Raw genomic sequence first — 23,672 nt, 5'->3', positions numbered from 1 at the left:
TTTCGTCGCCGTTTTTTTTTTTTTTTTAAAAAACATAGTCCAGTATTTTTTTCGAAATTGAAATGAAGTTGTATGCAACAGCAAACCTCCTCTTCGTAGAGATCTTCTGCCATCCTGCTACGTTTTTTCTTTCCTGCTCTTCTCTGCTGCTCAATCAGAGCCTCTTCCTTCAATAAGAGGCTACCTCACGCAAGACATCACGTCATGTGACATTTCAAAATTCCAACCTGTTAGTGAGCTAGGGTTTGCTGTTGCATACAACTTCATTTCAATTTTGAAAGAAATACTGGACTATGTTTTTTTAAAAATGACATGCGACATGCCCGGGTCACTTCCAGGCTAACAAGTTTTGACTAAAAACGGTAAAATCGAACTTTCTCAAAACATATCCGAATGACATGATTTTGATGTCAAGTCAACGTATGTACTCCCAATCATCCGTAAATTGATCTAAAGTGCATTTTACTCCGGATAATTCCTTTAATGTGCGCTGTGTGTGATCTGCGTGCGTGCACGCTCATCTTGACAATTTGTTGTGTGTTCCGTTTAATGGGCTAAAAAGACAGGCTATCCACTAGCATGGGAATAACTGAGGCATCATCTGCGTCGGGCTCGGGTCGGGTCGGGTTCGGACATAAAAATGAAAATGCCTGTCGGGTTCGGACGCAACTCTGTTGGACGTGAGCCGGGTTTGGACAGAAATTTGCAGCCCGATCCGCACTCTAATGTACACGGGAGCTCACAGGAGCTCTCATGACTTCACCACAGGTGTACCTCAGGGATCAATACTTGGGCCCCTTCTATTTCCCATGTACCATTTCCTTAGGTGATATCATCTGCTCCTAAGGACTCTCCAATCACTGTTAAGCAGCTTGATGCAGATGATACTTAACTTGTCTGTCTTTCTCACCAGATGACTGATATTTCAATTTGAATGAAAAATCATCACCTTTCAGATCACTCTTTCCAAAACTGAGCTCCTGGTATTCCCAGCTAATACAGCTATCCCCAACAGATCAACATCCAGCTTGATTCATCTTCATTGGCCCCAGCTATGACTGCACATAACTTGGGTGTCATCATTGATGATCATCTCAATTACTCTGTATAATACTGAGCGTGTAGCCTCAGTCAGGAAGTCATGTAGATTTACACGCAATGTAAATGCAATGTACGGAAGATCAGACCTTACTTCATGCAGTATTCCACACAACTTCTTGTGCAGGTCATGGTCCACTCCCTCCAAATTGGACTATTACAGTGAAATATTGGCTGACATATCTGCATATGTAGTGAGACCTTTATGGATGATTCAAAATGCAGCAGCGCGTCTGGTCTTTTGATCAGCCAAAGAAAACACATGTAACTCCTCTATTGGTTACTCTTCATTGGCTTTCTACAGCAGACAGAATTAATTTCAAATCCCTCACTCTGACCTACAGCACCTAACCTGACCCTAGCCAGATGAATTTCGCTCCGCCTAGCTCCACTCATCCATCTGGAACCGATCCATCGGAATGGTGTTTCAGAAGGCTGGGCCTAATCAAAAAATGCTTGCATATGATTGAATAAGCCACTTGTCCATCATCTATTGATGTGCTACTTCAACCACTCACATCTAAGCCAACCTGTGACGCTGATAACAGTCTCACGGTCGCTTCTCCACTACGTCACATCTATGAAACTTCCGCCCTGCGTCCTGATTGGCTGAACCATAAAGTCGGTTGCAGAAATCACTCTCAATGGAAGAGGTCCCAGATGGATGTGAGTGAAGCTAGGCGGAGCTAAGCGGAACGAAATTCATCTGGCGAGGGTCAGGTTATACAGCACCCTGGATCAGCACCTTCTTATCTTAATAATATTATCCAGCTTTATTGCCTATATGCGATGCATTTCCTGGAAGGCTTTTCAGCCAGCACAAACTAGTCCGATGGACGATCACCTGCATTGTTTTAGCGTACCTGTTTACACGGACCCGGTTGGGTCTTACACCTAGTGAATGAGCATGTTAAAATGCTGAAGAATTTATGCGTGTGTCAAAGTTGAATAAAGAGTTGCCCTGTTGGGCATAAACAGGATATTTAGTGTCGAAGTGAACACGAAAGGAGCAGAATATACTGTAACAGAAGATGCCGTTACTGATGTTCCACCGAAAATAAACAAGCTGGCCCTCACAACCGTTGCAGTCCTTTAATCCTTAAAGGTGTGGGTTTTTCAACATTCTAACATAAGATTCCGTTCCAAAATATAAGTTATTGTGTATTTATATGTAGCCTTATAATATGGGCTAAAATACCTGGGGACCCTCCTTGAAAAGCCTACGATTCTGAATCTGGAAAGGTCCATGATACTATACTTTTATACCGGTACTATAATATTCCCCCAGACACACAACTGGGCGCATACCCAGATGGTAGCAGTTGCCTATTTAAAGAGACTCAGCAGTGGCATTTATCAATGTACAGAGAGGCGGGGCAGGGGGTACAGCTAATGAGGGCAGCTTAAATTCGATTCCTCCTGTCACAGTAAGTTTTCAGATTGAACACTTTTCTCTCTTGCATACAAACGACTGCTGATGATGCGCTGCCCCAATTTATTTGGTGTGTAGAGTTTTAAATATTTTTGCTTACTGTCTGCCAGCTTACCATTCTGGCATATCCCTGCATCTTATGTGTGGAAAAATTAAATATTAGAAAAATGGAATCACAAAACAACATTGTCTTGTTGAAGGTCTCATATCTTATGCTAAGATTTTGCTACCAAGGTGATGCAAACCAGACAGAGTTCCCAAGGAGAACATGGTGAAATAGTTTCAAATAAGACGGATGGTTGCATACAGCAGTCTCATCCTTTATTTCTTCCCCTTGCTGAAGTGCTGAAGTGCTAGGTTCTGTCTGGGGGTAATACTAGGGGCTTTCCATACAAAGACCATCTTGGCAAACAAAAGGAATTTTGCCTGTGTCAGCTTCTGGACAGACACTGTCCCCCAACCCCCCCCACACACACACACACCTCTAGCTTCCCCTCCCATGCCGGCCTGCATCTATTCAGCTTTGCTTGAATGTGTGTGGGGGCATGTCCGCTCTCTGGCCATGTCCGCTCTCTGGCCATGTCACATTGGATCAATCAGAGACCACACTGCCTTTGCCCCGCTGCATTGCAGGGCTGTACTAATGTGTGTCTGCGTGGAGTTGACCTTGCCAGGGTGGTTTTACATTAGTGTGCTGAGCACTAGGGAAAGGGAATAAGGAAACTAAAATGGTCTTGACTTGAAGTGTGTGGGTGGAGTGGGGTGGTGGGTATGTATGTGGGTGAGTACCTATGTGTGTAGTGGCTTTGGATAAAAGCGTTATAAGTGTTAAAGCGAATAAATTTAAATTTGTGTGAGTGTGTCAGATGTCCATGTTTGATGACCATGTGAGGGATGTGTGGAGCAGCATGTTTGTGTCCGTGTGTGCGTGTGTGTGTGCGTGTGTGTGTGCATGTGTGTGTGCATGTGTGTGTTCTGTAGTGGGAGGCTCTCCCTATCTGGAAGGACACTCAGGGCATCCAACTAATGGGTTGGTCAGATTACACGATTTCAGCCCGCTTTTGCCACAATTTTGTCGTAACTGATAAGCCGATGTTAGAATTTTGGGGGAATCTCTTGACACTTTGTTGACTGTGACACTATGATAACACGCAATGTGAACAATAGGCTGCCTCTTGTAATGTGGCCAACCTCCTGACCAAGATGCGGCAGGAATGTTTGGTTCTATAATCGCCTTGTCTGACATGGTCAATCCTAAAAGATCATCATGGAAGACAAAAAAACCTAATACCTCACTTGGGCATCTATAATATCTGTACAACAGCAAATGTATGTATTCAACTGAAATTGGACATGTTAATACACTAATGTACAGTAGCTGTGCGTGCGTGCGTGTGTGCGTGCGTGCATGCTTGCGTGCGTCTGTGTGTGCGTGCGTGCGTGCGTGCGTGTTTGTGTGTGTGTGTGTGTGTGTGTGCGCATGTGTGTGTGCGCATGTGTGTGTGGAGTTTCTGTATGCCCTAGGCTCTGTTGTTGAAGTGGTCTTGTTTCTGTTGTTTCTGAGTTACTTTAGGGGCAGACAGTGAAAAAGACAGCACCTCTGAAGTTTTTGTGTTCGTCTGTTTGTTTGTTTGTTTGTTTGTTTGTTCCCTGGCTTCTGCATGCTCATGGAACACTCACTCTGGTTCGACATCCCCTCTGGCACAAAGAGATGGAGAAAGAGAATGAGTGGGACTTTAAAGGCATGCAGTATTGCAGGGTCACTAGGAGCTGTAGTATCAAGGCAGTGTGGAAAACCTCACTAGGCCTCCACTCTTTTGCTCCTCCCCCCCCTCTCTCTTTTTGTCTCTCTCTGTTCCACTCACTCCCTCTCTCTTTCTCTGTCTCTCTCTCTCTCGCTCTTTTCCACTTGTCCCCCCCTCTCTCTCTGTCTCTCTCTCTCTTCCTCTTCCTCATTTTTCTGCTTCTATTCTTCGGGCCTTGTCTTCTGAGGCAAACCCTTGTGAGCGCAGCTCCGTGTCTGCTTGCCTTACCTCTGGCACTATAAACAGGAACGAAACCGCGGTGATGCTGACTGATGTTCTACTCCCACTCCGCTGTTAAACATTATCATCCAAAAATCAACTTTCCCCTCATTTGATAAACATTGATGGTAACTCATTTTGGCTACCGCCATTTTTAGGTGTATATGTGTATATATCCAGTGAGAGAGTCTGAATACAGTCTTGACATTTTATGCTGTTGTTTCTATTTTTATGTGGGCATATTTTTGAAGTTGTTAAACCTCAGTATACTGTGACTCACTCATTCACTGGTTTCTCACTTGGGCATCACACAGTATTACATAAAGGAAACAAGTGGGCACTGCTTATGCCCTGATGTGCAATATTATTTCAGAGGAATCATTTCAGATACTTCAGGTTTACAAAATAAAATACTCGTATGCACTGTATGTTTATGCAGGTAAAAAATACAAAGTGAAAAAATGGCACTCAAGGCACTTTACAGAACCCAAAAGCGGAAACCTCTTACAAAAACGTCTTCTTAACAGGAAGGAACATTGAGCAGAACGCCTCTCATAAAAGGGGACCCATCTGCCTAAAGCCAGCCGGATGAGGGGGATGGGGAAGAGGCAGAGAAAATCAGAAGAAAGCAGATATATTCATACATACATGTTTTCACACATATATCATACATTTAAACATGCATACAGTACATGCAAGGGGAAAAAAGGTGTCAGGCATAAACATAATCTGGAAAAAAAACGTATTGAAAAATAACTGAACACCGCGTTGGCAGTTGATAAATATATCTCAAGTGATTTTAATAGCATAAAGTCCATACTGTTGATTGATAAGCTGGATCACATAGGGGTGGACCACCCGCCTGACAGCATGGATCCTGCACTACCTTATAAAACGACCACAGTATGTGAGGGTACAGGGTTGTGAGTCCAACATGATTGTCTGTATTACGGAAGCCCTCCCGTCTGGGGAACAATTCTAGCTCACTTCCTTTTCAGCCTCTACACTGCAGACTTCAAGCACATCTCGGCACACTGACACCTGCAGAAGTTGGATTCTTTGTCTGATCGTTTTGTCTGGGAATCACAGGGAGTCAAGAGAACTGACCCAGATTACATAGAATTGACCCCAGAGTTTTGTGGGTCGGTGTCAACAGAATCACCTTCAGATCAGTGCAGGAAAAACCAAAGAGCTTGTGGTGGACTTCCATAGGTGGAAATAACCTTCTCAGAAAGCAGTGAATATCCATGTAATGGACACTGAGATGGTGAAATCCTATAAGAATCTTGGCGCTCATCTGCATAATAAACTGGACTAGTCAGACAATGTACACCCAGAACAGGACAGAGCAGGCTATATCTACACTGAGGAAACGCAGGTCTTTTGGACTGGCACATTGATTGACTGTGCTGTTCTAGCAGATCTGTGGCTTGTCTGAATATATTAGCGAAGATAACAGTGGGCGCAGTGAAGCTCGCAGGGTTATGCAGGAGGAGCTATTGATGCCATCTGCTTGTATAGCCCGGTGATGCTGCCACATGACAAAGATGTGTCATTCCCATTCCTTGCATAATACACTCATTGCAGTATTTTGATTAAAAGAAAACCACACATCATCATACATGTATGTAAAGTTTAGCATATAATTTCAGCTAGTGAAAGAAATAGATTTCGCTGGAAAGTTTGATGCACACTGTCTGCAATACTCTTCTATCGCACCTTTCACCACTCTTCCTAGTGCATTTCCTCTCCCCCTTTTCCAAAATTGCCATTCAAGATTTTGGCTACTTTCCCTTGCCGCATATGAAATATAATGTGAAGATATTATGTAGACTTTGTTTTTGTAGTGATGAATGTTTACATTTCTCTCCCTCTCTATGTCATAGTGCACTTGGAGGCTCTTCAGCACTACACATCCCAGCATTCCCTAGTGGAGGCTGTCTTATAGACTATGTGCCGCAAGTGTGCCAGTTACTCACTAATAAGGTAAGTTAGACCTGTCTGTGGTTGTTTTGTGGTTGTGTGTTTCTATCTCCGGTAATTATGTGTGCAATTATGTTGTCATGTCATTGTCAATTTTGTAAACAGGCTGTTAGGGTTCATGAGCCCCCATGTTCATGCCCCCAGAGTGAAGCACGAGCTGGTTGGCAGCTCTAGCTATTAGCAGCAGTAAGTCGAACTTGGTTGAACCGGTTGTTTTGGTTGTTTTCTTTTTTTTTCTGTAGCGACAATATTTAGTGACCTCGAGAAACAGAGATCGATGTGAAATACTGCCGGAATTCTCCTTTAATAAATGCCATGTTGAAGAATGTCGAAGGCATTTGACCTCTGTGTCACCTTGTTTTATACCTCAATAAAACAGGAAGTTATGGATTACAGCTTGAAACTCCAGACACTCTGATTTACTTAGTGAAACAGAAATGCGAAAAATGCATCAGTTACATTCTGTTTATATGATTTCAAGGGATGCTAGTAATTGTGGCATGATGTGATTTTTATATAGATAATTGTTTCTTGATGAAGGATTTCCCCCCCACATATTTAAATATGTTTTTGGTAGGGTGCATGCCTGCTGCTATTGGTTACACCTGTTCCTGTGTAGGGGACTCTCTCCTGCCCCCACTGAATACAGCCGTGTAAATCACATGCACTAATCCACATTTCATCCTTACCGCAGAAACATAGCCAGCAGTAGACTCTGTCTGTGTATGAATGTTGATTTGTGTGTGTGTGTGTGTGTGTGTGTGTGTGTGTGTGTGTCACATTCTGCAATATGCACAGGCTTGTTTTGTGGGGGTGTGCCCAAACAGAGAAAAAAAAACAGAGTCAGTTGACTCATATCATAGACTGGGACCTGGTAGGGACAATGTGCTATATTCACATTACCATTGCATATTTTAGTCCCATCCCAGGCCCACCAAACATAATCCTATCTGACCTGTTCCTATGGATGCATTTTAGTCCCATGGAGGTCATTCCGTAATAATGACCTTCACACTTCCAGACCTGTCCAGAGGCTCTGTCCAGTAGCACTGTCTGTGCTCATCCCCCAACCCCCAACCCCCTACTCCTATCCCCACTCACTTACCCTCTGCAGTCGTCAACAACCAGGAGGGGTACCGGGTTAATATGCAGCCAAGCATCCTGCCTTACAAACACAGAGTAGTTATTTCCAGTACAGCTACTGAGGGACCTATGCAGCTGTGGACAGTATGATACTGTAGAATTATACCACGGTGAAATGAGAGAGAATCTGTAACATATTCATGTAATCCATTACCATCAGAAATATATAAGTAGTATAAGTGTACATACTCTTTTAATCCTGTGAGGGAAATTTGATCTCGGCATTTATTTATTAATTAGTGAAACACACTCAGCACACAGTGAGGTGAAGCACACACTAATCCCGGAGCAGTGAGCTGCCTGCAACAACACTTCAGCAGTGCCTACTGGTCGGGGTTCGAACCGGCAACCCTCCAGTTACAAGTCTGAAGCGCTAACCAGTAGGCCACGGCTGCCCCTGAATATTGTCATACCAAAGAATATTGATATATTCATATTACATATTGATATATCCCATCCCATTTAAAAACGTTGTCATATCCTGTTCATTATTAACAGGGAGGCCACACCAGGCACGTAACTGAAGCGTTCAATTTGTGGAACGTCTGCTGCAACAATTAGCTTCCACCGTCATCAATGGCACTGGCTACACCAGACATGATAGCGGCGCATACGTTCAAAAAAACGAAAACTATTTTTACGCTCTGAAACGGAGCGCTTCACTTGCGGTCCCTGCGTGTCCTGGGCCTAAGGGTTTCGCACTGGACCTACAGTATGCACATCCATCCACACTAGAGCTGCAGTGCTCAGGGCTGCTCACATAAGGCTAAAGACTCCTGTATTTTTTCTGTGTTGCTACATTTTACGAATTAGAAGTCAAGCATTTTAATACAGCAAAGCTGCCATTTTTTTTTTACTTTTGGGAGATGATTGTTCACACCACCAACTGTGCACATTGGATTGATGGATTTTTTAGTTTGTTTGTTTGTTTTCTGAAGTATTTAAGTAAGATGATAATATATTTTATTAAATGTGGTAAAATAGTGGTCTAGAGAGGTGGGTGGGTGGGTCGTAGGAGATTTTATTTGGGTCGCCAGCATAGCCTAGTGACAATTTATATTGTGTGACAGTCTAAAAAGTTTGAATTGTGCATCAAAACAGACAGTGTCAATATTTCGCAATATAAACTTTGAGTGTGTGTGTGTCAGGTCAGGTACAGTTTGTTTAGTTAGTTGGGGTTTCTTTATGCGTTAAAACCTCCATTATACTGAATGAAGCTTGTGATGACTTTTTGTTGACTTTTCTTGTACACATTCCAGCCATGTTTGAGCATGGTTTCAGTTGCGGAGGCCATTCAGTCAAATTGTATAGAGCAGCGGTCCCCAACCACATTCCTAACCGGGCCGTAGCCTACGACATGAGTAATACGCAATAATGTCACGTTTTTACATGGCATAGGCCTATATGCAGTTGTTTGATTGCACGCATGTTTGCATTTTGCAAGGTCTATTTTCTTACGTCTGTCTGTCCCGCCTTCAACACTTTTACATATTGCCTTCAGCGCTGCGCAGCCTCAGGTCAGCTCACTTCACCTTCTTAGCGAACGGTAGTGTCACACGCAGTTAGCTAAACTGCTACAATGAGCAACAAAAAACTGGCCAGAGTGTTTGAGTTGCGAGAGCCGCTGCAGAGATTTCTTACAGAAAAAAAGTCACCGTTAGCTGCACATTTTAGTGATGAGGACTGGGTGTCAAAACTCGCTTACCTGTGCGACATATTCGGGTTGCTTAATGACCTCAACCTGTTACTCAAGGGGAGAATGACGACTGTTTTTAAACTGGCAGATAAAGTCGCTGCATTTAAAGCCAAGCTTGATTTGTGGGGCGACGAGTGGAGGTGTATTTGATATGTTCCAAACAGTAGTGGGGGTTTTGGGAGAGACTGAGGCAGGGCCCTTTCTCTCGCAGCTGGTGCGCGATCACCTTGTTGGCCTTTCAAATGAGTTTGAGCGTTACTTCCCATCCTCCAAAGATCCACGGCAAACCAATGAGTGGGTCCGCAACCCATTTGTCAATATCCTGAATAGTCCTAACTTGTCAGCGCAGGAGGAAGAGCAGTTGATCGAAATTGCAAATGACGGTGGTCTTAAAGAGTGTGTATAAGGAAACCAATCTGGCGGGATTTTGGATCAAAACCAAAGCAGAATATCCCGAGATAGCCGTAAAAGCGCTGAAAACGTTGCTACCATTTCCCACCACGTATCTAGGCGAGGCCGGGTTTTCGGCAATGACTGCAACTAAGACCAAATTGCGCAATCGACTGGACATTTCAAACACACTCAGGGTGTCACTGTCTTCCATCACCCACAGATGGAACCTTCTTGTTGCAGGGAAAAAAGAACAGGGCTCAGACTGATTATATTCGTAATGCACGTTTAGTTCCCATGTTTTGTTCCCATATTTTGTTAAGCATGTTCACACTTATAGATGTAGCTTCAAGTTATTCAATATTCATAGTTCATATTGTTCAGTTTTCACTTCTTCATGTTTAAGAGATCGTTACCTTCACTTTTCATACATAACTGGAGCTAGTTCTTTTCAAGTAATGCATGCACAACACATATGGAACATGGAACCCCCCCCGCCGGTCCGTGAAAAAAAAAAAAAAAAGGACACAAACCGGTCCATGGTACATAAAAGGTTGGGGACCCCTGGTATAGAACACATTTGTCATCTGTCCTATGGTCCATCTGTATCAGACTGTCTACAGTTCTTCTTACAACCTCTCTCTGTAAATTATAGGTGCAATATGTCATTCAGGGCTACCACAAAAGAAGAGAATATATTGCAGCCTTCTTGAGTCACTTTGGAATGTGAGTTCCTCAGTCCTGTACTAATGTATTGTAGATGTTTTCTCTGTTGTATGTAATTCTGTATGGACCCTTTCAAGAGAGTTCCATTATCAGCATCATAGTTGGCCCCACAAGGCTTCCTTTTTAACATTCCATATGTTATCTTAATGCAGAGGAAGTAGATTGGGAACCAAATAGAACGTTCAAGCATTGTTTTTGTTTTTATTGTTGAAAGGGTCTATAGAGTGGAGCATATGTTAACATGTAATAATAGCACTGGTTAACACTTCACTTGGATAGTCCGCCCACAGTGACTTGACAGATCAGGTGAAGAATGACCTCATACTGTAGCTCATAAACAACATCACTCCATGGCCCTGACCTGTGTGTTTGTGTGGTGTGTGTGGGCGTGTGTGTTTTGCGTGGTGCGCTTACATGCATGTCTGTACGTGTGTGTGTGTGTGTGTGCGTGTGTGTGTGTGTGTGTAGGGGAGTGGTGGAGTATGACGCCGTGGGTTTCACTAAGCTCACACTTCTCCTCATGTGGAAAGATTTCTGTTTCCTAGTCCACGGTGAGTGATTTTGAGTAGATTGAGCCCGAAGTCTGTTTACAACATCAAAAGTGCTTCTCCCACACTGACTGACCTCTTCTCTCCGCTTACAGTGGATCTGCCTCTTTATTTTCCGCGAGACCAGCCCACCCTGACTTTCCAGTCTATCTACCACTTCACAAATAGCGGTCAGCTCTACTCACAGGTGCAGAAATCCTACCCCTATAGCCCACGTTGGGATGGCAATGAAATGGCCAAAAGAGCCAAGTAAGTCATCGAATGAATAATCGAGTTGATAAATGCATAGAATTCAAGTTAGCGGTTATTGTCATATGTTAGTCTTTGCCTGAGGCACATGGGAACTATATCCACATTTCTACTGATGGTCTCCAGAAGGATTGTTGTGCTTTTTTATTATTATACCATTATAATACAATAATGTATTGCGAAATTATAATACAAATTGAATCCCCCCCCTTGCCTTTCTGAGCGTATACAGGTATACAGTACATTCCCTCATCTGTGGGTCTTTACATTTTTTGTTCTGCAAGCGTTATCCCATTTTTTCTTTGTTTATGCATCATCTAGGTTGGTTAGCGCTTCGTGACTGTAGTGCCTCAGATTATGCCAGGAGGATTATGATTGGGGTTTTTGATTTTGAATAGAACTTTGGGTAGGGCTTTGTCTGGGGCATCGAAGAACACTCACTTTACTGTTTTTGATCCGTGCCAGTAGGGCTTAACCTTGTGCCGTGCCCTTTAATCAGCCTTAGTGTTACTACAGACTCCAACAAGTTCTCTCACCAAATTGGGATTTGTTTTCCCATGTATTCTCCTCTGAATACGGAAAGGTTTCAAAGTCCACACAGATGAGAAATATTCCCACGGCATGATGTTACTATTGCAATGCTTTTTCTCACTTGAGTATTTTAATCACTTTGGCCCTTAAGTCTTTGATGTCTCTGTTATTTCACAACGTGACTGATGACTCTTAGACAGAGTGCTTTTTATATCTAGAACAAGACCTCTACTCTAAACCACTCATACTGCATGTGGTCATTCCCTTTTTATTTCAGTAGACAATCTTCTTATTTTGTATCTAGAAATAATACAGCATAACTGATAACAGTGACAATACCAATGGGAGACAAAGTGTGTCAGTATCTTTTGTAATCAAGACGATGATGATGACTTGAGTGGGGTTGAATACTTCTGCAAGGCATTGTGTTGCATGTCTTGATTCTCACTCCTGCCTTCCTTTCCTGTTCCCGTTCTCATCTCCCCTCTCTACAGGGCCTACTTCAGGAGCTTTATTCCTCAGTTTCAGGAGGGGGCCTTTGCCAATGGAAAACTATAGTGTTCACCTGACTTTGGCTTCTGTGCGCATCAGTGCATGTCGATGTTTGAGTCAAGCGTTTTGAATTTACTGTGGGACATTTTGAAATTGTAGTACTTGGACTATGGTCTGTTCTTGGAGGTAGCATCTGTAAAATGAAAACATGGAAAAAAGGGGATACGCATGCTAGAGACTACAATACCCAGAATTCATGTCTGCACACTAGTGTGCAAGAGCCAAGTGGCAAGCATGGAGGAGGACCTATGAAGACCTCTGGGGCAACTTTAAGGATCTTACTGACTGGAAGTTGAATTCATCTTGGAATCTGCACCCAAAAACAAAGAAGATGTTTTGCTGCACATTTACCTGCTTATGTAGATTAAATAGAAATGCTACTTTCTTAGACTACAATTTGCTACACAATGGCCAAACTTATATGTAACTATTCTAAATCTGTGTGACTTATTGTGTTGAAAAATGGTTTGTTATGTAAGATTTCTTTGTTGCCTCACACTGTTTATAAAATACTATATCACTGACATGATTTTCTTAGTCGTTTTGAGTTTTGAACTGGCCTATGCATTACTGGGTTATATACCTGGATAGATTGGAATTATTATTAGGAACTCAATTCTGTTGGTGATCCTGTGATCAAGTGCTGAAGTGCTGAACTCGTAGCAAATCCAAATGAGCTAAGTTGAGAAGTACACATAAGATGAATACATACAGTACTGTGCTGTGGGTAAGGGAGTTTGTAAATCTAAATCTACCAGGCCCACATTGTTTCTTAACGATTTGGAGGCAGGTCACTTGTGTAGGAGTTATTAAAATGATCTACCTAATTTGAGCTATGACGGCCAAACATGTCCAAAATATAAATAACTGATTTGATCTGTTTTCTGCTTTCAGCAATGACCTTGAGACTTCTTCTCATTTTAAAACATCTGTTTCTAAGTAAGTTAATGATTAGGGGATAATATGCAGTCGCCAAACCCATTAATTCAACTGAACATAGGTCTGCTCTATTGTGCTTATCAGTCTGCGAAATTGGCCCCAAGCCCAGGTTTGGAAGGCTTTCTTTAGCTCCTCCACATTGGCCTGAAACATTCTTCATCCATGGGAAGGGCTGTGTGTCAACATAAGGTAAGCCAAACAGTGTGTTAAAGAGTTACTCCTCTTAAGAGTCAACTGAAAGACGTGGTAAGGTCTTGTAATGTTCTGTGTTGAGAGTAAGAGTGTACATTTTCAAATGAAGGATTTAATACAGGCAGAATAACTGTTGGAAAGGCAGCTGTGTGTGTGGACGTGAGTGTGTGTATGTGAGTGAGTGTGTGTGTGGACATGAGTGTGTGTATGTGAGTGTGTGTGTGTGTGTGTGTGGACGTGAGTGTGTGTATGTGAGTGAGTGTGTGTGTGTGTGTGCGCGAGTGAGTGAGTGAGTGAGTGAGTGAGTGCGTGTGTGTGTGGACGTGGATGTTGTTTTCATCTCTAAACATGACTATCATTGTCAGCAGCCTCTCTTGGCCCGAGGGCCAGCCCTCTGCTATATTTACTATTTGTAATGCAGGGACTGTCACATTGAATTGGGAACTACAAGATGTATCTGGAGCATTTATTAGCTGCAGATCCCTTAATAATAAGATGTTACAATGTGAGATTGTTTTTTTTTTTCAACTGATATAACCTCCCTCTGCCTATACAGAGAACGAAAGGGAGGATGTTGTAGTTTCCCACTATAAATAAATATGCCTGAAACGGTTTCCTCTTTCCTTGGTATTTACAGTACTCTAAAAATAATGATAGACATTAATTAATCGTCTTCATTAGAGCATGTATTTATCGACTAGTTTTAGCCTCCTGTGTAGTAACATACTAGACTCCACCAAGATATGTGAGTAAGGGAGTTCCGCCTACTCACTGTATCAAAATATAGTATAAGTATAGATGGAGAAGTATAAAATGGAGAAGCATAAAACGGAGAAGTAGATGGCTTAGCCCTCAAATAAGTCTAGCTGGATCTGGGCTGGGAAGATGACAGGGAAATACTTTTTTTTTTTTTTGTCGGCAGCACCAGAGGCCTTGTGCTTGCCAGCTCTGGGTTTAATTCCTCAAATCCATTAATCCTGCCTTATTTCAGAGATCTGTGGCAGCAGGCTGGGAAAATTAAGGAGTTGAAGCCAGGGCTGATTTAAACAAAATTGTGATTCAGTAATTGGTGTAACATTAACACCCCTTGGCTGTTTGCACCTCTGGTAGTTTATGATGGGCATCACATGATGATGAAGGTGCTACGCACAATATCACTCCATTTACAGATTCTTGAAATATGTCACATTAGATTTACATACAGGAGAAGGATATGTTGTTTGCTAGCCGTTACACAAGGTAAAATGCATCGCATCAGGTTTGCTGGCATTACTTTTGAGGCTGGTTCTGATACTTTATTGGTATTCACATCACTCTTTGAGTACTACTACCAATAAGATCTCTAGCCTAATTGCACTTGTCTATAGTCATAAACAAAAAAAAGGAATTTGCATGTTGGTTCTTAAATAGTGATAAACATTTAGTTTAGTTTATTAAACTTATTTATCACAGGGACAAAATGTACAAAATGCAGCAAAGTACGTTCAGTGGAGACTGCTGGTAACACACATAGTGCCTGTGTAGTAATGAAGAATGGTTTTGTTCACTATGCAGCCGGTAGTATACGTGAATGTATGCGAATGCTTGGACAAAAAAACAAGTATATCCCAGGCCTTTACCTTCATAAGTTGCCCTGTGAATTTGTTTCTAAGACGTTTGTATATTAATTGGTCAGTTTCTAATGTCAATATGTCAAAATGACATTTCTTCACTTCGCTGTGGTTTTAGTTCCACCTCAGAAATTGAGAAAGAGTCCACATAACAGGTGCATGAAAAAAAGGGAACCTGATTGAAAACCACTTTGCCACTCTGAATCACCATTATTTCATGAGACGCTAAGTAGACAGGGCAGAAGAGAGTGCAGGACACAACTGGAGCGAAATGGGGAACGTTGCACAGGCCTGAATCTGTCATGATGAGGCATACGCCTCCTATGCCTGTTTACAATGGCCAACTGCTTAAGCTGTCAGACCAGGCTAGTCACTTTTTGGAGTCTCCTTTAGTTATCGTATTCCTCAGGTAGAAGTAGTCGTTGGAGGACAGAAAAGGTGGAAAACAATGTCTTATATATTTATTTCTTCCTTACATATACAACTTCTTACATATTTCACTGCTTTTTTTTGTCTTACTCTGGGCTATTTCCAGTTCTGACGTGTGGAAATTCAGAATGACATGAGGAGGAGGATTTAATTTTCCTTTCCCCATTTTATTCGGGCTTCTCTTTCTGCCTCTTTTTTCTTTCCTTGGTGGAGGAGTGTGGGGGCGGGAGAGGATTGAGGATTGTGATTTTCTGTAGTGGTGGCGCACAGGGATGTGGCTTGAGTTGTTGACGTGAGCCATGTTTGGGATGATGGAGCTGAGAGGCTTAGCTAATTTGGGAGTGAGCGAGAGTGGAGGGATTTGGCGCCTTTTGTTGCAGCCCGTTTGATCTAAAAGTGCAAGAAAAATGGCCCTGAAGATGTCATGGAAATTAGAGAATTACTGTTCTCCCCCCACATTACATTGCAGAACCACACTGCATGCAATTTATAGAATGTTGCAGATACCAACTGCTGTAAAAAAAAAAATTCTGATTGTTAATTGCCAATCAGGCTCCTCCTAGTTTAGCATCGAAATCCAGAAGAGAACACCACTAAGCTGATAAACATTCATTTGATAAACATACATTTGAAAAATAAAAATGAGGGAGTGTTGCTTTAGGCTTGAATTAATAATGTGAAGGCTAAATGTATGGCAACCACTCTCCACCAAGAAAATGAAATAAAAAAAAATCCATGGCATGGAAAGAAACACCTTTGTAACAGAAGTCCAGTATTTGTAATAATGTATTAAATCAAGTCACCATATTGTGTGATATTTTTGGACATGAGGTAAATGTTTGGTCTTCGCATGGAAATCATGAAATTTTGTAGATACTATCAGTCTTACATGGATGAGCTCATATTGTAATTTTAGTGAAATTACACACAGGCCAATGCATTTCTGTATGAGAGTGAGTTTGTGTTGTAAGTTTGGTCACCCTACTTTTCCGAGACTAAAAATCTATTGTGCCCCTCCTGCCAGCTCACCCCTGGACCTGTCAGTTAGAATTGACTTACATCTGACTGAGGGCCTGTCACAATCATAAGAGACATATCTTGGTGGCCCATGTCGCAGCTACACCTGTCAGGTGGACTGACAGTAGACTGAGTCACGCATGTACAGGTACATTTAAAACGATGGGACAGGACGAGCCTTCTGCCTGTGGAGTTGGTGAAAGATGTGCATGTGAAGAGAAATCAGATAAGTTCATTCTGCTTTACATGTTTTCAGGTCTTCAGTTATGAAATGTGTGTTTTGTGCATTTCCGATGTGAAAATACAAGGTGTAAATTAAATTCACTTCATTAATATGTGAAAGAAGAGAAACCCAAACTGTTTACTGATTATATTATACACTAATATCAGTAAGACTTTACAACAGAGAGACCCTGTCACTGAGAATCATTGTGGTTTTTGTTATGAGTAGCCATTTCCATTATGTATTGGTTTACAGTTTCTCCTGATGGATGTATCAGTGCTGAGCTTGTTCAGTCCTCCAGTCTCCTTTTAGAGGAGAAAGGATCATTGTGTAAACACAGCATGTCACGCCCAAACAGTGTTGGAACCTATTTTATACAGTCTATGGTCAGAACATGTTGACCTTTGCTTGTCCCCCAAAACAGCTGAGGTCATGCCCTTAAGGAAGGTCAGAGAGCAAACGTACAGTACAGGCAGCAAGTGAGGCGGGTCAACAGAAAAAAAGAGCGTGGTTAAGGATGAAAGAAGAAACATAGGGGCGTGGAGGGTGGGGGAGGGGTCACGCACTGCTCGTGCCAAGTGACACAAACCCCCTTTGGCAGCCTAATTAAATTTTCCACTTTTCCACACTCACATTAAGCCTCCATCCAGCTGGAAGGAATAACCGCACAGAAGGAAGAGACCTCAGGAAAGGACTGATGCCACCCTTCCTCCTCCTCCTCCTCCTCTCCTCTCTAATATGCTAATTTCTGCCTACCTCTCTTCATCCTTTTCATGTGCAGTGCAGTGCAGAGTAGAAGAGTAGAGTGTTGCCTCTGTGCATGACCACTGCTTCGTCAGGTCACTGCTCTTTATTCTAACAGCCTGTTTTACCTCCTGTTATAGCAGTGGAAAATGTATCTTCTTCCCCAGCTATGTTTCTATGTCCCTTTAGTCCCCTGTCTCTGCTTGGTTTCTACCAAAGATTCTAGAACAAAGCTCTGTTCTAGAATCTTTGGTTTCTACCCTGCCATGCCTGTTCTCACCATGCCTGGAACGTTGCCACATATTTCGGCTTTCGTATTGGAAATAAAAAGAAAAGAGTCGTCCATAAGATAATCATTGCTACAAGTAGGGGAAGAGGTTGATACTTGCCTCCCAGTTTCTCTCATTTCACCTCAAAATAAGGGTGTGGAGAGAGACCTCAGAATTGGTATTAACTTAAATTTATTTCAGTGGCTTTCATGTTTTTCAATGTTCATATTCTGTAAGTTGCTTTGGTCAAAAAGAAGCTAAATATCATAGCCATATTCATAACCATGTTTTGCTCCAATCTGTTACGTCCCAGCTTTATTGTCAAAGGGAATGCGGGAGATAACACATAAACCCAAGTAAAAGGGAAACACGAATGTGAATACATGAATTAATAGAGTTTACAGACAAGTTGAAACAGACAAACCAAAATTGCCTCAAAAGAAAATGGAAGAATTAAACAAACCGCACAAACAAAACACCCTCCCTCCACCTAGGAATTTGTTGTCCTTGCCAACCCTGCCACAAATACACACACACACACACACACACACACACACACACACACACACATACAGTTAAATCACCACACAGCTAAATCATACCCATACACCATCATGCAGTAACAGTAAAATAGTTGTTTTCAATAGTCCATACAACAAACAGCTATACAGTTGTCTGGCTCACTGGCACTGTCCTAGCATCTTCCTGCACAGCGATCTCACAGCACCCAGTCCAGAGGAGTCCAACTAGGTACTAGTACTTAATTTACAGGCTGCCATGGCAACCTAGGAGGATGGGGGATACATAGACAGAATCAGAAGAAAAACACTCATAGCATGCAATGCTGCCCTTGTCATGTTCCAATTTGTTCTCTGCTGATTGCTGTTAGTGTGCTTTCTCTTTGATGTGCCGTATAAAGCTGATAATGCCAGCCCATGAAGAGGAATTTGCAGCATAGTGAAGTGATGCTTCAGATGATAAGTGTTCAGACCAGGGGGTCAGGATTTGGAGGGGTTAGCCTCAGCCCGTTAGCATCCGCCAGCTTTAAAAATAGCTTCCCTGAAGTGCTCACTTCCGCCCACGCCTTCATAAACAAGCCAGTTAGGTGCCACATCACTAGTGGACACCAACATATGTTGTCTATGTGGATTGGTGGATGTGATGGCAACTTCCTGCATGGGAGGATCAGCCAATCCACATGGATGATGTCATGAGCAACTTTTATGCAAGTTAAAAGAAACAAAACCATATTAATGTCATATTAACTGCCCCCATGTATTAACCTCATAGCTGAAGAAATTTTGCAAAATCAATGTATAAGCTGCGGCTAATAGTTGGGAAATTACAGTAACCAGTTGATCTTGATCTAAGGTTACTGGTATATAGTATGGATCAAAATAGAGAGTTTATAGACTCCTAATTCATGGTCTCCTATAGTGACAGAATAATAACATATTAAGACAATGTATTAGAAGGCTATACATTTTTTTATTTTGATACTACATATTAATAACTTTACATTAAGACCAACTGCTTATCAAGAAAAGTTAACCTATACTGAGTAAGAATAAGAAATTGTTGAATAAAGATCTAATACATGTGTAATGACGCTTAATACAGACCTTATTGATCACTAATACATACACATATTAGTTATGTATTAATGGTTAACATGTGTTCGCTTTTGTAGAGACGAGTGCGCACATCCAAAATATGTTGTAACAGGTGCCAGACAAAACGTGTCAGAGAGAGAAGGAGATGGTCTGCACACTCTATGGACTCCAAGAGATACTTTATTATTAAAAGGCAACGTTTCGATCTCAACAGATCTTCATCAGGCAAATAAGAACTGTGCAAGTGTTACCAAGATGTCTATAGGAGTGTATAGTACTATATAATATTTTGTAATATTCGATAATATCCTTGCACTCTACATTGTTCCTATAGGACAGACTTATACATTACATACATACATACATATAGAATACATTATTCCATATGTCCTCAAATACTATAATATTCCTACAATATATATAGTATTTCAATAAGATAAGTATAATATTTTGTCCCAAAATACTATAAGATCCCTTCAGTTATTTTCCATAAGGGAGAGGTTTAAATGTGTGAATGCTGTGTAGACCTGAATTTCAACTCACCTCTCGAACAAAATAAATAGTCGGAACTGTGTGCATGGTATGCATAAACCAATTTATGTTCCAGCATGAATTCATTTCTCTTTTGCTGACAATCTCACATTCCCCGGAATATTAACATTCTACCCTTTTTCTGTCTCTGAGTCCTCCTTATTAGTTGCCACGGAAACCTGCAAATAAAATTTGCAGAGATAGTCGGTTGTCTAATCAAAATCAGCTGTCTTTGCCAGGCTGGAATCTATGAGACATCTGTGTAGAGCCTGTGGACTGTATTAGTGCCACTGGTTATGCTGTGTATGTTATCCTGTCTCTTTATGCTTACCTAGTGTACAATATTTATTTATTTTACTATGTAAAATAATGTAATGTTAAACTATGTAATATTTATTGTTGTTTAAGACAAAAGTGTCTGCTAACAAACATGAACATAAACATATTTAAACCTTATCTGATGTGGCATGAAGTATTACATCATATCATGAATCACAGAATATAATTTTGACTGCGTCATGTTGACTGGGTAAAGGTGAAAAAGAAGCTGCTGATTTTGATAAGTATGTAAGGGACACATCAGTCTTCTCAACTCAAATCACATGAGCTCAGGCACGCCGCTGGATTGCAGCAGAATGCGGAGTGAAGAGCTTATGTTTGTGTATGAAGGACGTGTAAGATCTAGGTCAAGGAGCTAATCTAGGTGCAGCAATATGATCCTGTGTTGGGGTTTGAGATCCATTCAGAAAGGCTGCTTTGTTGCTGATTTTGTGTTGCTTTGGTTCATCATTGTTGTTGTTGTTGTTGTTGTTGTTGTTGTAGTTGTATTCAATGTCATATTGTGTAATGTTATCAGGCTTGGTGGTTGTTGATTGGCCACTGTGGGAAATCCTCCACCTACTGTATGGCACAAGGATTCTAACACCTCTCCTGTGTAGGCTCGAGGATATCGGAAAGAAAATCATATTACGAGGACATTTAGGACTTTTCAATTCTTTTGCGATGCATACAATGTGTGACGTGTCGTCAACAGCGCAATGACATTACAGTACATCTAATAAGTAATTGTGCAGATTACACTGGATTAGCCTATATAGCCCTGCTCAGTGGCAGACACTGTACTATCTGTTTTATTTTATCAGCTATTTTTTTGCACTGTACCTTATACGAAGGTTATCCTCTTTTTAAGACGCTTCGGACAAAAGCATGAGCTAAATGAATACATTTAAATATATGAATAAATAAATATTTCTGTCCATTTACCTATTTCTATATGTTGTTTTTATTTATCTTACCATTGCACTTTTCACTTGAAAATGTCCCTGTTATGAGATGAATAAAGGATTATCCCATCTCATCAACAGTAAACAATTTGTGACATTCATTAAAAAAAGAAAGACTTTACTGATTTTGCTAATATTGAAGTAGGCTGGTTTGTAATCGTCCTCTATGCTTCTCAGATAGAGATCCTAAATGTCAGGTGCCCCTGTAACATTCAGGTAGAGATCATAAATGTCAGGTACCCCTGTGACATTCAGGACGGCTGAACAGTCACGTCACTTCCTCATGCTGATTCTGCCTTACGTTAGCCCGCCTGCTGTCGCTGCATCATACAGATTTAATGTAAACCTACAGCTTAATAACTAGACAATCAGTGCAAAAGACCTGTGACTCAATGTACTCCTCTTGTGCACATAAAGACAAAATCATCCAATTAAGGCCTTCTGAAACATTAATTATCAGTCAACAAAAAAGGGGGGTAGAGGAGCGCTTCCTGGACTCTAAAGTTTGGTTAAGTTAGAGGTGCTCTTTGGAAACTGCTGCCCTGATAAAAAATTTTTTTATAAAGTATCACTTGTTAAGATGTCACAATACCATATTTATCTGTGACACTGATAATTAATGCCAAGAAAAAAAACTCCAAGGCACTCTCTATTGAAAAAGTTAAAAAGATGGCTTGGTCAAGTCGCAACTCGCAGTTAACTCCCGGAAGAAGGCATGTAGCCGAAACGCGTTGGAGTTTTTTAGAAGGTTAACTTGACCAAGCCATTTGATTCTTGCCATTAATTATCAGTAGCACAGATGAAGATGGTATTGTGACGTCTTCACAAGTGAACTGTGAACTGTGAAGTGAACTGAATACCTAAGTTCAGCCGTGCCTACTGGTCGGGGTTCGAACCGGCAATCCTCCGATTACAGGTCCGAAGTGCTAACCAGTAGGCCACGGCTGCCCTTTTTACTTTATACATTTTTTTACTCAGGGCAGCAACATTATGTGCTTACATAATTGCAAAAGGGTTCTCGGCTGTTGTAGAAAGAAATGTCTGATCTTTATCGCAATATCTACATTGGCCATTATCAGCAACCATGCATCCAATGTTCCGAAGGCTCCTTCTGTTTACTTATCTGATATAGTTTTAAAAGGCTAACTGAGAAAACATTGGAGAACCCTTTTGCAATTATATAAGCACATAATGTAATCTGATCTCAGCTGGCATTCTGTCTATAATGGAGTGGAATGGAAATATCTAAGTGACCCCAAGCATGACAAGATGTAGGCCTATACTGAGGTAGCTTGTGCCTATGCATGACACCAACAAGAGAGGATGTTATATATATATATATATATATATATATATATATATATATATATATTAATGTATAACATCCTGTCTTGTATATATATAATAATAAAAAACAGACAGGATGCCATTGTTTGCCTATTGTAACGGCGTGAGCTCTTAGAACTGCCTTCAAGCATATTCTTTAATGATCACTGTCAGCCTATCCCTTCACTGATAGCTGAATGCATGTCAAAAATATTAGTGTCTTTGCCAAATCTGGGGCATAAACCCAAAATAGGATTTACAGAAAATGGGATTTTTAGTGCCGCGTCTCCGACTACTCAATCTGGACCCTAGGCTACGTTTCAGTCACTGATAATTTCATAGCTTGACATTCTGCTTACAGACAAATCGGTTCTTAATTTAACAGCAACATGTATTTAGCATCTACCTAACTAGCTCAGCATCTGATATGGTTTTGCTGGATTTGGCGCACAGAGGATCTCAGAATCTTCCCATTGGTGACAGCTCACTATTGTGCTTCAATTGGAATTGAATTTCGAATCTAAACCATAGGCAAGACGAGCCTACGTTACCCGAGGCTTACCCTGTTTCGATTGACTTTCTTAGTTCCTCTTTAAACTCTCTCACCCACAAAGTGTCAAAGTCCAAGCCATGACATAGGTTAGGCTTGGCCATGACAGAACTTAGCTGAGCAATTCTTACCATCACAACTGTTTTAGAAATATCCTTTAAGGTTGCCTATCGTTCTCTCTGCGCTACAGTCTGAGACGAATACATCAAACAACTAGCACCTACCTACAGATGAAATGAAAAATGGAGGAAGGGAATCCCTCCCTTCGCTGACGTGCCTTTTCAGCTTGCCTTTACCAAGGAAACCCACACGCGTGTTCTCTGACGCAACTGACCATTTTTGGAAACATGCGTCAATGGACGAAACCAACTGATATGAAATGTGTTATCACATTAATTATTTAGAGCCAAATAATGTCTCAAAGAATAGGGTTGCATACATATACGATGTTTTGATAAATAAATATATGTTTGTAAAATAATAAAATGTTGGCTGAAGATGTTCATCTTATAGGCCTAAGTGTGTAAAAGCTTAATGCTCTAGTTTACGCCCTCGGACGATGACGTACCAAGTG

At 41.3% G+C, this 23,672-nt stretch overlaps 1 protein-coding gene across 2 annotated transcripts in view; it reads left to right on the top strand.

Annotated features, from left to right (window-relative positions):
• Nucleotides 1-12,896, top strand: part of babam2 (BRISC and BRCA1 A complex member 2) — a 39,534-nt gene extending 26,638 nt beyond the window's left edge. For both annotated transcript variants that reach the window (XM_048228496.1, XM_048228495.1), the window contains exons 8-12: nucleotides 6,441-6,540; nucleotides 10,422-10,492; nucleotides 10,961-11,043; nucleotides 11,136-11,289; nucleotides 12,315-12,896. In XM_048228496.1, the coding sequence (XP_048084453.1) occupies nucleotides 6,441-6,540; nucleotides 10,422-10,492; nucleotides 10,961-11,043; nucleotides 11,136-11,289; nucleotides 12,315-12,378 (472 nt within the window). In that variant the 3' untranslated portion in view covers nucleotides 12,379-12,896. The remainder of the gene's footprint in view (nucleotides 1-6,440; nucleotides 6,541-10,421; nucleotides 10,493-10,960; nucleotides 11,044-11,135; nucleotides 11,290-12,314) is intronic.
• Nucleotides 12,897-23,672: the final 10,776 nt, after the last annotated feature.

This window comes from Alosa alosa, chromosome 19 (assembly GCF_017589495.1).
Source record: "Alosa alosa isolate M-15738 ecotype Scorff River chromosome 19, AALO_Geno_1.1, whole genome shotgun sequence".
NCBI classification, from domain to species: domain Eukaryota; kingdom Metazoa; phylum Chordata; class Actinopteri; order Clupeiformes; family Clupeidae; genus Alosa; species Alosa alosa.
This window is presented reverse-complemented; position numbering and strand designations above follow the sequence as displayed.